The 13,058-nt window shown below is 38.2% G+C and overlaps 1 protein-coding gene across 1 annotated transcript in view; it reads left to right on the top strand.

Annotated features, from left to right (window-relative positions):
• The window catches only part of Rab2 (RAS oncogene family member Rab2), a 92,982-nt gene that overhangs the window by 28,013 nt on the left and 51,911 nt on the right, over positions 1-13,058 (top strand). Inside the window, exon 2 of the mRNA XM_067145909.2 lies at positions 5,883-5,954. Within this exon, the coding sequence (XP_067002010.1) occupies positions 5,883-5,954 (72 nt within the window). The remainder of the gene's footprint in view (positions 1-5,882; positions 5,955-13,058) is intronic.

Here is a 13,058-nt window from a genome sequence, read left to right as displayed (position 1 = left end):
CAAGTCACGAAAAAATGGGTAAACAGATTTTAATGAAAACTGCTCTGTAAAGTCGGGGAATAAGGAATTATGGACTACGCTATAAATAGTTTTATAAGATGTCCATTATCACAGAGTTGGAAGAAAACTAAGTGTGAAGGCCTACAGTATGCAGTAGGAAGTTCATAAAATTGATCAACAATAACATTACATTGACCATTGTTTGTTGTGATGTGCTTTGTCTTCTGCTGCCACTCATCTCCGATAGACCGGATTGGTGCTGCGTACCAAGTATAACAGCCTGCCTGAATATTGGCAGGAAGTAGCTGGGGAGTCAGATCTCACTCTTCTTTAGCATGCCATTCCTCTGGTTCATAAATTTTCTGATACTACACATTGGTTCATCACAGCATTACAGCTATTCAATCCCTACTCTGAGGCACTGATTCGAATAAGTAGTGTGCACATTTAACGGACTAATGGCAGAGGAGTGTTTGTGGCTGTCTGCGGCCTGCTCATTCCAGCATTGGAACTTTGGACTGTTAGATCAGCAGTGTAGTACTGTTCGTTAAAAGTGAGAAAATATGTGGTTTTTCATTTGATCGAGTATTTTATATGATAAAATAACATTGCTTTTGCTATTGATGCTTTCACGGTCCGCACTTGTAGACATGATACTGTGTAGGCTTTTGGGCTTATGCCATGTCAAGAGAATATGGTGAAATTCTTTACGTTTCGCAGAGAACTGCTCTGCGTCATCAGAAGAAATCTCGGCTGTCCACGAGAAGGCTTCTTAATCAATGACTCTTTAAATTTAGACGTTATAATAGAAGCGTAAATGGTACATACATTCACCACCAGATGGCTCCCAGGACATGACACAGCGCTAGTATTCGAAGCGGAAGCTGACCAAACCATCAGAATGTCTGTCTGTATGCTGGTATTATTGAATCTGTATATGAGCTATTTAGATTACCATAAACAAAAACATGCAGTCTTCTATTTAGATGAAAGTTGGATAAATGAAGGACATACAGCATCGCATGTGTAAGGGTATAGCACAAGTAGTAAAAACAAATGACAGTCTGTTACCATGTGACAGCTGACAAGCAACAAGAAAGAATTGGGGAGGAAGGAAAGTACAGCCCAGGTGTGGAGGGGTATTTCCTTCGGTTCTTAACTTGATTTGCAGCTTGGCTAACTGATGTAATCAACACCTTCTGGTTCAGCAAAAAAAAAGCAAGAGGGAAGTACCTCACTCTTAATTTCTGAAGTGCATCTCTTCAATCTTTCCTGAAATTAGAACCACCAGCATAAGGGCTGAGACTTAAAATAAAATAAAAAAGATAGCACTTCATTTACCCCATACTAGATGCATACCTTGACTTTGATGGTGGGCTCAAACCCCTCCGTGACAGCCCTGAAGATTGTTTTTAATAGTTATGCATTTTCATGCCAGGCACATGCCTGGGCTATGCCGTAGTTAAGTCCAGTGTTCTCCCGAGGACCATTTTAATGAGTGCACTGCCCTGCCGTTTTTACAGACCGCCCGGTTAACATAACCTAAATATGTGCTACTTACAAAATATTAAAACATATTTGAGTCATGAGGTGTTCCGAATTAAAAATGTAAATGCTGTAGAACTGTATATTTAAATGATAAATCTTTGCTATTGTCAGCATAATTGCATCAGTTATGTTGGAGTTTCAATGTTTAGCTTGATTTATTATGTAGTGTTGTGCGCAAGCGGTGTCTGGATTAGAGTAGAGTCGCATGCGAGTACTCTACAATTCCACCCGACATCACAAACCCTTATGGCATTCTACGGCAACCGAGTGGTTAAGCCTCGGTGTTACATGACTGAACGAGCAATAGAACACTAGAAGTTGAAAATACTCCTTAATGTTTTGTTCGTGATAATAACAATGAAATGATTCAATTTTGGCATTACTATTATTATTGTTAATGCCCTGAGGGTACTAAATTGAAATTTTATCATATTCATTTTTTTTTTTACGTAGTGTTCCCCACCCGGCTACTCATTCTTGCCACCCAGCTGACGAAAATTTCTGGGGAGAACACTGATATAACAGGTGCAGAAATATTCTCACGGAACTGGAGTGTGTATCATAGAGATAGGATAGGAATGGTAGGAGGGGGGGAGTATTCTTTCTAGTGAAAGAAGAATTTGTAAGCTATAAAAAAGTTAAGGATGAAAAACATGAAATTCTGGGTGTAAGGCTCATCTCTAAAGATAATAGGCAACTTTGTCTTTGGAGTGCACAGACCGGGAAAGGGCAGCACTGACGCTGATTCAGAATTATTTGATAAGCTAATCAGCTATGTTGGAAATGATATGGAAAGGAATGTGTTAGTAGCAGGTGATCTCAATTTACCAAATGTTAATTGGGAAGGTATTGCGAATGACAGGAAGCATGAACAACAAATGGCAAATAAGTTAATATGAGAAGGGCAGCTGATTCAGAAAGTGATGGAACCAGCCAGTGGGAAGAATATATATTTTGGATGTGGTGTTGATAAAACCAGATGAACTCTATAGAGAAACCGAAGTAATAGATGCTATTAGTGATCACGAAGCTGTTTTTGTCGTAGTTAAAAATAAATGTGAAAGAAAGGAAGGTATTAAAATTAGGACTATTAGGCAGTACCATATGGCTGATAAAACAGGCATGAACTGATAAAACAGGCATGGGGGAGTTTTTAAAAAGTAACTATGATCGTTGGAAAATGGTAAATATAAATGTAAACAGATTCTGGGATGGGTTTAAAGCAATTGTTGAGGAATGTGAAAATAGGTTTGTACCTTTAAAGGTGGTAAGGAATGGTAAAGATTCTCTACATTATAACAAAGAAGTAAAGAAATTAAGAAGGAGGTGCATGTTGGAACTAAATAGTTAGAAATGGTTATGGAAGTAAGGATAAATTGAAGGAACTTACTAGGAAATTGAATCTAGCAAAGAAGTCAGCTAAGGATAACATGATGGCAAGCATAATCGGTGGTCATACAAATTTTAGTGAAAAAAAGGAAGAGTATGTGTAGGTACTTTAAGGCAGAAACAGAATCAAAGGAGGACATTCCAGGAATCATTAATGAACAAAGGGAGTGTGTATGCGAGGATCTTCAAAAGGCAGAAGTATTCAGTCAGCAGTATGTAAAGATTGTTGGTTACAAGGGTAATGTCCAGATAGGGGAGATGAGTAATACTAAAGAAGTATTGAAATTTGCCTACGAAGACAATGACAATTACAGTAAGATACAAAAGTTGAAAACTAGAAAAGCAGCTGGAATTGATAAGATTTCTGGGGATATACTAAAGGCAATGGGTTGGGATATAGTACCATATCTGAAATACTTATTTGATTATTGTTTGGTTAAAGGAGCTATACCAAATGAATGGAGAGTTGCTATAGTAGCCCCTGTGTATAAAGGAAAGGGTGATAGACGTAAAGCTGAAAATTACAGGCCAATCAGTTTGACATGCATTGCATATAAGTTTGGGAAAGCATTCTTTCTGATTATATTAGACATGTTTGCAACGGGTTCGACAGAAGCAGTTTAGGTTTAGGAAAGGTTATTCCACTGAAGCTCAGCTTGTAGGATTTCAGCAAGATATAGCAGATATCCTGGACTCGCGAGGTCAAATAGACTGCATTGCGATTGACCTATCTAAGGCATTTGATACGGTAGATCATGGAAGACTACTGGCAAAAATGAGTGCTATTGGACTAGAAAAAGAGTGACTGAATGGGTGGCTATATTTCTAGAAAATAGAACTCGGAGAATTAGAGTAGGCGAAGCTTTGTCTGACCCTGTAATAATTAAGAGGGGAATTCCTCGAGGCAGTATTATTGGAACTGTATGTTTTGTTATATTATCAATGATATGTGTAAAGAAGTGGAATCAGAGATAAGGCTGTTTGCAGATGATGTTATTCTGTACATAGCAATAAATAAGTTACAAGATTGTGAGCGGCTGCAGGATGACGTGGATAATGTTGTGAGATGGAGGGTGGGCAATGGTATGATGATAAACGGGATTAAAAGTCAGGTTGTGAGTTTCTCAAGTAGGAAAAGTCCTCTCAGTTTTAATTACTGTGTTGATGGGGTGAAAGTTCCTTTTGGGGATCATTGTAATTACCTAGGTGTTAATATAAGAAAAGACCTTCATTGGGGTAATCACATAAATATGATTGTTAACAAAGGCTACAGATCTCTGCATATGGTTATGAGGGTATTTAGGGGTTGTAAACCTTGAGATTTGCTGATGATATTATTTTATCTGAGACTGCAGAAGATCTTGAGAAGCTGCTGAATGGTATGGACAAAGTCTTGGGTAAGGAGTACAAGATGAAAATGTCCAAAACAAAAGTAATGGAGTGCAGTCGAGCGAAGGCAGGTGATGCAGGTAATATTAAATTAGGAAGTGAAGTCTTAAATGAAGTAAATGAATATTGTTACTTGGGTAGTAAAATAACTAACGATGCCAGAAGTAAGGAGGACATAAAATGCAGATTAGCACAAGCACGGAAGAGCTTTCTTAAGAAAAATTTGCTCACTTCAAACATTGATATTGGAATTAGAAAGATGTTTTTGAAGACTTTCGTGTGGAGCGTGGCATTGTATGGAAGTGAAACATGGACGATAACTAGCTCAGAAAGAAAGAGAATAGAAGCTTTTGAAATGTGGTGTTACAGAAGAATGCTGAAGGTGAGATGGATAGATCGGATCACGAATGAAGGGATACTGAATCGAATTGGCTAGAGGAGATCGATTTGGCTAAGTTTGACGAGAAGAAGAGATAGAATGATAGGACACATATTAAGACACCCAGGACTTGTTCAGTTGGTTTTTGAAGGAAGTGTAGGTGGTAAGAACGGTAGAGGTAGACCAAGGTATAAATATGACAGGCAGGTTAGAGCAGATGTAGGATGCAATAGTTACGTAGAAATGAAAAGGTTAGCACAGGATAGGGTGGCATGGAGAGCTGCATCAAACCAGTCTATGGACTGATGACTCAAACAACAGTAAGGGTGTAAAGGAGAGGGCATATAGTCTCTGGTAAGACCCCAACTAGGGTATGGTTCCAGTACATGGGACCCTCACCAGGATTACTTGATTCAAGAACTGGAAAAAATCCAAAGAAAAGCAGCTCGATTTGTTCTGGGTGATTTCCGACAAAAGAGTAGCGTTACAAAAATGTTGCAAATTTTGGGCTGGGAAGAACTGGGAGAAAGGAGACAAGTTTCTCGATTAAGTGGTATGTTCTGAGCTGTCAGTGGAGAGATGGCGGGGGGGGGGGGGGACATCTGTAGACGAATAAGTTTGAGTGGTGTCTTTAAAAGTAGGAAAGATCACTATCAAGAGGACAAATTGGGACAAATATTTGTTTATAGGGTGGGGAGTTAGGGATTGGTATAACTCACCAAGGGAAATGTTCAATAATTTTCCAATTTCTTTGCGATCATTTAAGAAAAGGCTAGGAAAACAACAGATAGGGAATCTGCCACCTGGGCGACTGCCCTAAATTCAGATCAGTAGTGATCGTGTCAGTGATTGAAGTCTATTGCTGCTATACCCCGGTCCTAATCCCTTCCCATTCCTGAATTGTCAAAAAAACCTGTGTGTGTTACTGCAACATAAAACCACAAAGAAAAGAATACTACATTCAGGTGATGGAACTGCCTTTTGACTATACTGTTTTCCCTCCTTAAATAGTGAAATATGAACTAATTAACAAGACTTAAATTGATATAATCTTGAAATTAACAAAATTAAAATTTATATCTTGTGCTAAAAATTGACAATGGCTTCTTAACGGTTGGTCTGAAATATGAGAATTTATTTGTTGTAGCATTTCTTGTGATACGTGTATAATTTTCAGGTGTTGGGAAGTCATGCTTACTGCTCCAGTTCACAGACAAGAGGTTTCAGCCAGTTCATGATCTCACCATAGGTATGTAAGGAAAAGTTTGGTGTTTCCTAACATTAGCGGGAGAGCTCTTTTTCTTTTGTTGATATGTACCATAAGTAGTAGCTGATCTTGTGTGGTTGGAATTAAAAATACATTATTCTTGCAATAACTAAAAAAAGTTCTATTCCCATCCTTGTTGGAATGTGTATATTACATGTTTAAAATGTGATTGCTCTTGGTCATGTCAAGGACTAGGCCTACTGCTTGTTTACATCCAGTGCTCTGTTGCCAGGTACCGTCTATGACTTCCTAGGCGGTTTATCAGTCCTTAGTGGTACAGTAGTTCCTTCTGCTTTAATTATTTATTTATTTAATGCCCCCCTTCCCACACACACACTTTTTTCTTTTTCCCAGTCTTGATTAAAAAGTCACTAGCCTCTGAATGATGAACACACATTCCATTCTGAACTTGCTTTATTGATATTTTTTATTTATTTGAAGCACTCGCAAATTATTCTCTAAAATTTATCTTGTCCTGTCAGTAATATGAAACTCGTGATAACTACTCGGTCCACTGACATGCTCCACTGTTGTCTACAAACTGCAATAAACCAGCACTAGCCTCCTTATCCAAGTGCATTCATGTTTTGAATAAGTAATACTTGTCTCAGTAGATATTTTGAAATATCTTGATATTCAAACATCAGTAATTCAGAAGAGAAGGCTGGAAGTGACAAGTTGACAATTCTTGCTGAGACACTGATATGTGAAGGGTTGTTTTTCAAGCCATTTAAGGCAACACTCCAGAGATAAAAAGATATTTTTACCTAATGCATTGATTTTCACAAAACTTTGTGGGAATGTCACCTACATAAAAGTAGAGATATCATGAAAATTTCAATCATTCAAACATTTTTTAAAAATTTTGAATTCCATTTTTTCATTAAATTTAATTAACATGTTAATGTAAATTTGTAATTAGGTAGATAATGAATAGGCCTACATCTTTTAAAAGCACTGCGTATTGGTTTTTCTGTACATAATTTATATAAGGAGATATATCGTACTAAAGTTTGTAATTTTTACATTCTAAAATGTAGGACTTAAAAATCTACTTGAAAGAATGATGCAATCAAAAATTCCATATGCAGGTTTTTTAATATAGCTGTGATACATACTGTATACCATACAATTTTTGTTACAATTGGCTGAATATTATGGGAGAAAAATGGGATTTAAGTATAAAAATTACGATTGGCGGGGAAATTAAATCAAAGTTCAAGTTATGTTTTCTTCCTGATTCATTACCTAAGTCAGCAGAACCGTATGTTTTTCCTTCCTTTCCTTTCTTAACAGCTTCTGTACGAATACTGGTAACTCTGGAAGCTTGTCTCTTCACCTACTCCAAAGAACGGAAAATGATTCACCTGCATTTTGTTTTTCGCAATGCTGCCTTTCCTGAGTTGAATTTATGGTGATTTTAGTTCCTGTAATGTCATAATTGTTGGGTATAGGTGCAAGACTTACATGACTTGAAGTTGATGCGACACTTGCCTGATGAGAACAATCTGATTCCGATAACATTTCATGACCTTTTGTCCCTGATTTCTTCAATGGAGACTCCTGTCCGATAATAGCTGATCCCCATCTCTTTCCTATCAAAAGTTCAGCACTTCGCCGCTTAGCTAAGGCTGATTTATGTTTACACATATTGTTTATTCCCTTGAATACAAGCTATCAATTATTACAGCACACTTGTCTTTCGATAATAACACTATCTTGATATGCAACTACAAGACTTTATTTGCGCGCGTACTTCACAAAAGTAAACAGACTGGCTACCACCACGGAACCCACAAAAAAAGATTAAACGTAGAAGAATAACAAAACTTACAGTTGTCGGCACTATTGTAGTTCCTTCAGGAATACCAATACGAGCATAAAATGTTGCTCAATGACAGTCGAGTACTGAAATATTAGTCTGCAACAGGCTTTATAAATTCATTCAGAAATACGGTAGATCTTGCAGCTTGAGTCTGTATAAATATATTGAGAGAAAGTGGCTTTTGGCCATTAACTATTTTGGCCACTGTATGTATGCATACTGCTAACACCACTCAAGTAGATTTGGTGGTTGATGATCTGACTACAGCATCAACATTTACCAGTTCCCATTTTGCAATTGAAATTGTAATGATTAGCAGTGGTGGAACTAACAATTCTGTGAATATCAAGACAAGAAAGATTCTGGATGGTGAGCATACTCCAGATGCTAAGAATTTAGAGCCTAATTTATTTTTCAGATTTTACACTTAGTTAATCCCAGATTATAAGGTCAATTGTGTGTTTATACATTAGTTTTCATGTCAGTTGTGTGTATTTACATTTGTTTAGTTATTAGATGTTACATTAAGGCTGAAGATGGCCAGCCAAGGCCAAAACTAGTCCCTAGTTTAGTAATGTAATTTAATAATATTGCATATTATAGTATTGAAAAAGGTGGACGATACGACATTAATTTAATAATAATTATTGTGATCAGGATCAAAACCATGAAGTTTATATCCTATGATTCAGGGAGTAAGCAATTAATTTCACAGATTTTGCTCATTTGTAATATTGCTACATTTACTTATGTTTTGTATTGTCTGAAAATGGACGGATGATAATAGTAATAATAATGATGTTAACCCTTTGGCACTCAGCCTATATGCAGGGGTATGCTCAAACTAATGTCTGTGATTTTCCAAACCAAATTACAAAAAATCAACACGTAAACAGTTTAACACACATTAGAATAAAATAAATCACACTAATACAGGAAACAATAAGCATTTCAGAAATGAATATACCTAGGACATATTGTTATTGGTAAAGAAAAAAGATTAAATTTTGAAAATAAATTTAAAAAATAAATTATGGTTTTCAATGAAAGAAAAATCAGACAATATTGCGTTTTCCTTCTTTATTCTTAGACGTGAAAGAAAGAACATTTAATTCTGAATAATTTGATATCAATATGTGTGTGCTGCAATTCATTCATGAAGCACGGCACAAAGTTATTCACTGCACATTCAATGTCAGGTCCTCGCGGTCCGATGCACGGTGAGCAGCTGTGATTGTGTCACTTCCCACATAATGGGAATCACTTTCGGCAAAAGGAGGTCATTATTACTGTCTTAATCATCTGAAAATTCAAGGATATCGGCCTCATTTGGCCTTGAATTTGGCCTAGCCATTACGATAAAAAGATGATGCAAGCACATGCAACAACAGAGTTATGAAAAGGAGTAAAATTATAGTTTGCGAAGTACAGTGAACACGCGATATACCAAAGAAATGAAATAAACTCTAAACTGAAATCATAGCAATATCAAACTGTTATATTCATAAGCCAACAGAAACAGATCCACACAATGACAACTTCAAATAACCACAACGTAAACATTCACGGTCAACAGATTTCATTTGTCGACAATAAAAATATTTTGTAGGGCTGGTGGATATATCTATAGAGTAAAACACTTTAAGGTACCGTCACGATCAACTGTTACGATTTAACAGCCACGCAAATGACCAGAAACCCTAAATAGGACAGAGCCGATAGATCAGCGCGCTGAGTGCGAAAGGCTTAAACTGTGTTCACAAACCGAGTGACCACCGGCATAAGTGGTCCTCCTCTACCAAGTGCCAGTGGCCTCTTCGGAGGGCAAATGAGCGGGTAGAGGTTCAGGGCACTCTCTTGCCCTAAAGGAGGAAGAGCCACTAGATTGCCAACGGCATAGGATAATAATAAATCCAGTAGAGTCTGTTCACCTATTTGGTGCGGCAACTGGTCAGCGTCTGTACTCTGAGTCGGAGCAGCTGCCTCAGAAAACCTTCAGGGACTCACCCACCTGATTGTACTCTGATCCTTTGGGGTCAAACCAGTCGCTTGAGAACGAGCACACCATGAATCATACAAGTAAGAACAACAATAATCCAATTGGTAACCAATCCACCCGCCAAGTTGTCACGAAGGCGGCAACCGGCCACTCGAATTCTGGAGGAGCCGGGCTTACACCAAAGAAAGAGTCGGAGCTCTCTGGCAAATTTCTCACCAAAACGTCCTACTACATCGGCATGCTAATCATCATCACACTCCTGCAAGTAGGCAAACTTCTTAGATTAACATCAGAATTAGATCAGCAAAAATCCAGCTACTTGCCGTACAAGGGACCAGACTCACTGAGTCGGAAACATCAGAATATGGTAACTACCGCATTTTAAAGCGCAAAACTACATGAACAGTAGGAAAAGCCACACCAGTATTAGGCATGGCCTTTTTCTTACACAAAAAGATGAACTCTGTAGAAGAGATCACACCAATAATCAACAAAATAATGACCTTGCGACTTCACTGTACAAATTGCCAGTATACCTTCGTGAATGCCCACGCACCCACCAATGACTGCAAAGATCAGAAACAAACAGAAAACTTCTGAAACAAACTTGAAACCACACTCATCAAAATGCCTGAAAAAGACCATCATTCTCCTCAGTTATATAATCTGTAAAATTGGTAAAGAAAAGTGCTACAGAAAAACTGCAGGAAGATTCTCAACACACGAAAAGACTAACAAAAACGGCAATGCCTCATTGAGCTCTCTCAACAACACGACCTAAAAATCATGTCAGCATCCCTACGGAAAAACCCCAATAAGCTCCTCACATGAAAATCGCCCAACACCTGCTGCGGCAAACACCAGATCGATCATGTTGCCATCTCCTTCCCAGCACAAAAAGAAGTACACAGTGTCCAAGTCTGCAGAGAAGCCAACATTGAATTGGACCATCATCTGACAAGAATCAAAGTGAATTTTACCCTAAAACGCTTCTACCAGAAATCCAAGGCAAACGAAAAATTGGACATAACACAAATAAAAACATCAAATCTCAGGGGAGAGTAGTAAAAAATCCCAGCAAAAACTTGGAACGAATTCCAAAGAGTGCGTCAGAACAAATCCCACTACAGAAAAAGAGCAGACACCTTTTTTGGAACACCGAATGTGACCAAGCCATATTGGACAGAAAAAACGCAAACCAGAAGTTCATCAGCAAACGTTCACCTAAAAGTGAGGAGAAATTCTGCGAAGTCCGCAGACAGACCTCTAAACTCATCAAACCAAGAGGAAATACGTGAAAGATTAACTAAAATCCTCTCTGCAGCCCTCTCTCAAAGAACACAAGAACAACTAGAATCACTCGTAGGCGAATACCAAGCAGGCTTCAGGCCCCACAGATCCTGTGTAGAACAGATACTCAATATGAAAACCATTTTGAAACTACGGCACACCAGGAAACAACCCACAGTCTGCACCTTTGTGGACTTCCAGAAAGCATACGACTCCATTGACCGGCAATCCGTTTTCCAAACACTGAGTGAATACGGACTGGACAAAAAGACTCAAAAAATAATCAGACTAACTCTCACCAACACAACCTCCCAAGTAAATTTAATTGGAAATATATCTGAAAATTTTCAGATAAAAACTGGTGTCGGACAAGGAGATGGACTTTCCCCACTACTCTTTAACATAGCCCTGGACAAAATCATGAGAGAATAGGAACAAGCTCTAAAAGCTCAAGGAAAGTGGCAACCATTAACTATGACAAGAAAACATGTAAAAATCTCCTGTCTCACTTTCTCAGATGATCTTGCCAGGATCGCAACAAATGTACAACAGCAATCATCCAAATCGAAACCCTCAAGAACCCTAGTTCACCGAGTATTCAACATACCCATTGCCAAGAAAAGTCTTTCCAGTGAATTGAATACTATTCACAGTACAGCAAAATTCAACGGCTACGGTAGCCACTTCATAGAAAGGATAATCAACAAACATAAATTTCGTCCTAAAACAACACCTACAAAATACACTTACTAAATACGAATCCTTTTCCACTTTCACTTTTAATAACGAAATTCATAAGATCACAAATATTTTCAAGAGAAAAGGCGTAAAAATAGCATTCAAAGCCAGTAATAACAGTACACACATTCTACCTAACACGACACATATCAACAAGGTCAACAGGTACACAAAATCAGGTGTTTACAGGCTCAAATGTAACTCGTGCACTAATATTTCTTATGTAGGGCAAACCAGAAGAAGTTTTAATATAAGATATTCCGAACACATCAGTGCAGTCAAAGTCCGCCTCCGTAGCGTAACGGTTAGTGTTATTAGCTGCTGTCCTCGGGGGCCCGGGTTCGATTCCCGGTACTGCCAGAAATTTAAGAATAACAGGAGGGATTGTATGTGGTTGAAATGGTACATGCAGCTCACCTCCAATGGGGGTGTGCCTGAAAAGAGCTACACCACCTCGGGATGAGGACACGAGTTTACTTTACTAGTGCAGTCAAATATAATAAATTTTCGGCTATCGGCCAACATATGGTCGATTACAATCATAAATTCATGAATATTGAAAAAGACATGGACATTCTCTAAATAGCTAACAAGGGCCCTCTGCTTAATATAATAGAGAATTTTTATATACAACTGGACCAGTATTTTAATGCTAAATATAACCTTAACAAAATAACGAAAAAGTCCAATATTTTATTTGATTTATTCATTACCTATTTCAGGAAAAACAATTTAGCGGATCAAAAATCTTTGACTTAATTAAAGGTCCTCCGTCGATACAATCACCATCATTCCTCCACCCTTCGGCCCCGCCTTAAGCAACTTCCTGACTCCCTGCCCCTCCCTTCACCAGCTTTCCTCCCCTCCCATTCCTTGCCTTTCCCATTACTCTAGTTGCACACTAACGGTCAATTCGTTCACTTTGCATGCAAGGTGAATACTCATTCCTTTTTCTTTGTTTTTTGGCCATTCCTTTCTTAAAAATTTTGCATTCTAATTTTTTCATCATGTTCATGGTGTGGGTTACTGTAGTCATGTCCTAGTTCGTGAACCATGGGCAACGGCTGAGTGGCCTAGTAAGTGGTCCTGAGAGTCGGGATACCAGTTGCTATGGAATGGGAGTGGGCATCTCGGACAAATTCTGCGTCATGGCTCTCCTTGTGCTCAGGCGGCTAGGGCTATACAATCCATTGGTGGTCCATAACCCGTTAGAGAAGAGATCCTCACTTGGACT

The sequence above is a fragment of the Anabrus simplex genome, chromosome 4 (assembly GCF_040414725.1).
Source record: "Anabrus simplex isolate iqAnaSimp1 chromosome 4, ASM4041472v1, whole genome shotgun sequence".
Classification (NCBI taxonomy): domain Eukaryota; kingdom Metazoa; phylum Arthropoda; class Insecta; order Orthoptera; family Tettigoniidae; genus Anabrus; species Anabrus simplex.
This window is presented reverse-complemented; position numbering and strand designations above follow the sequence as displayed.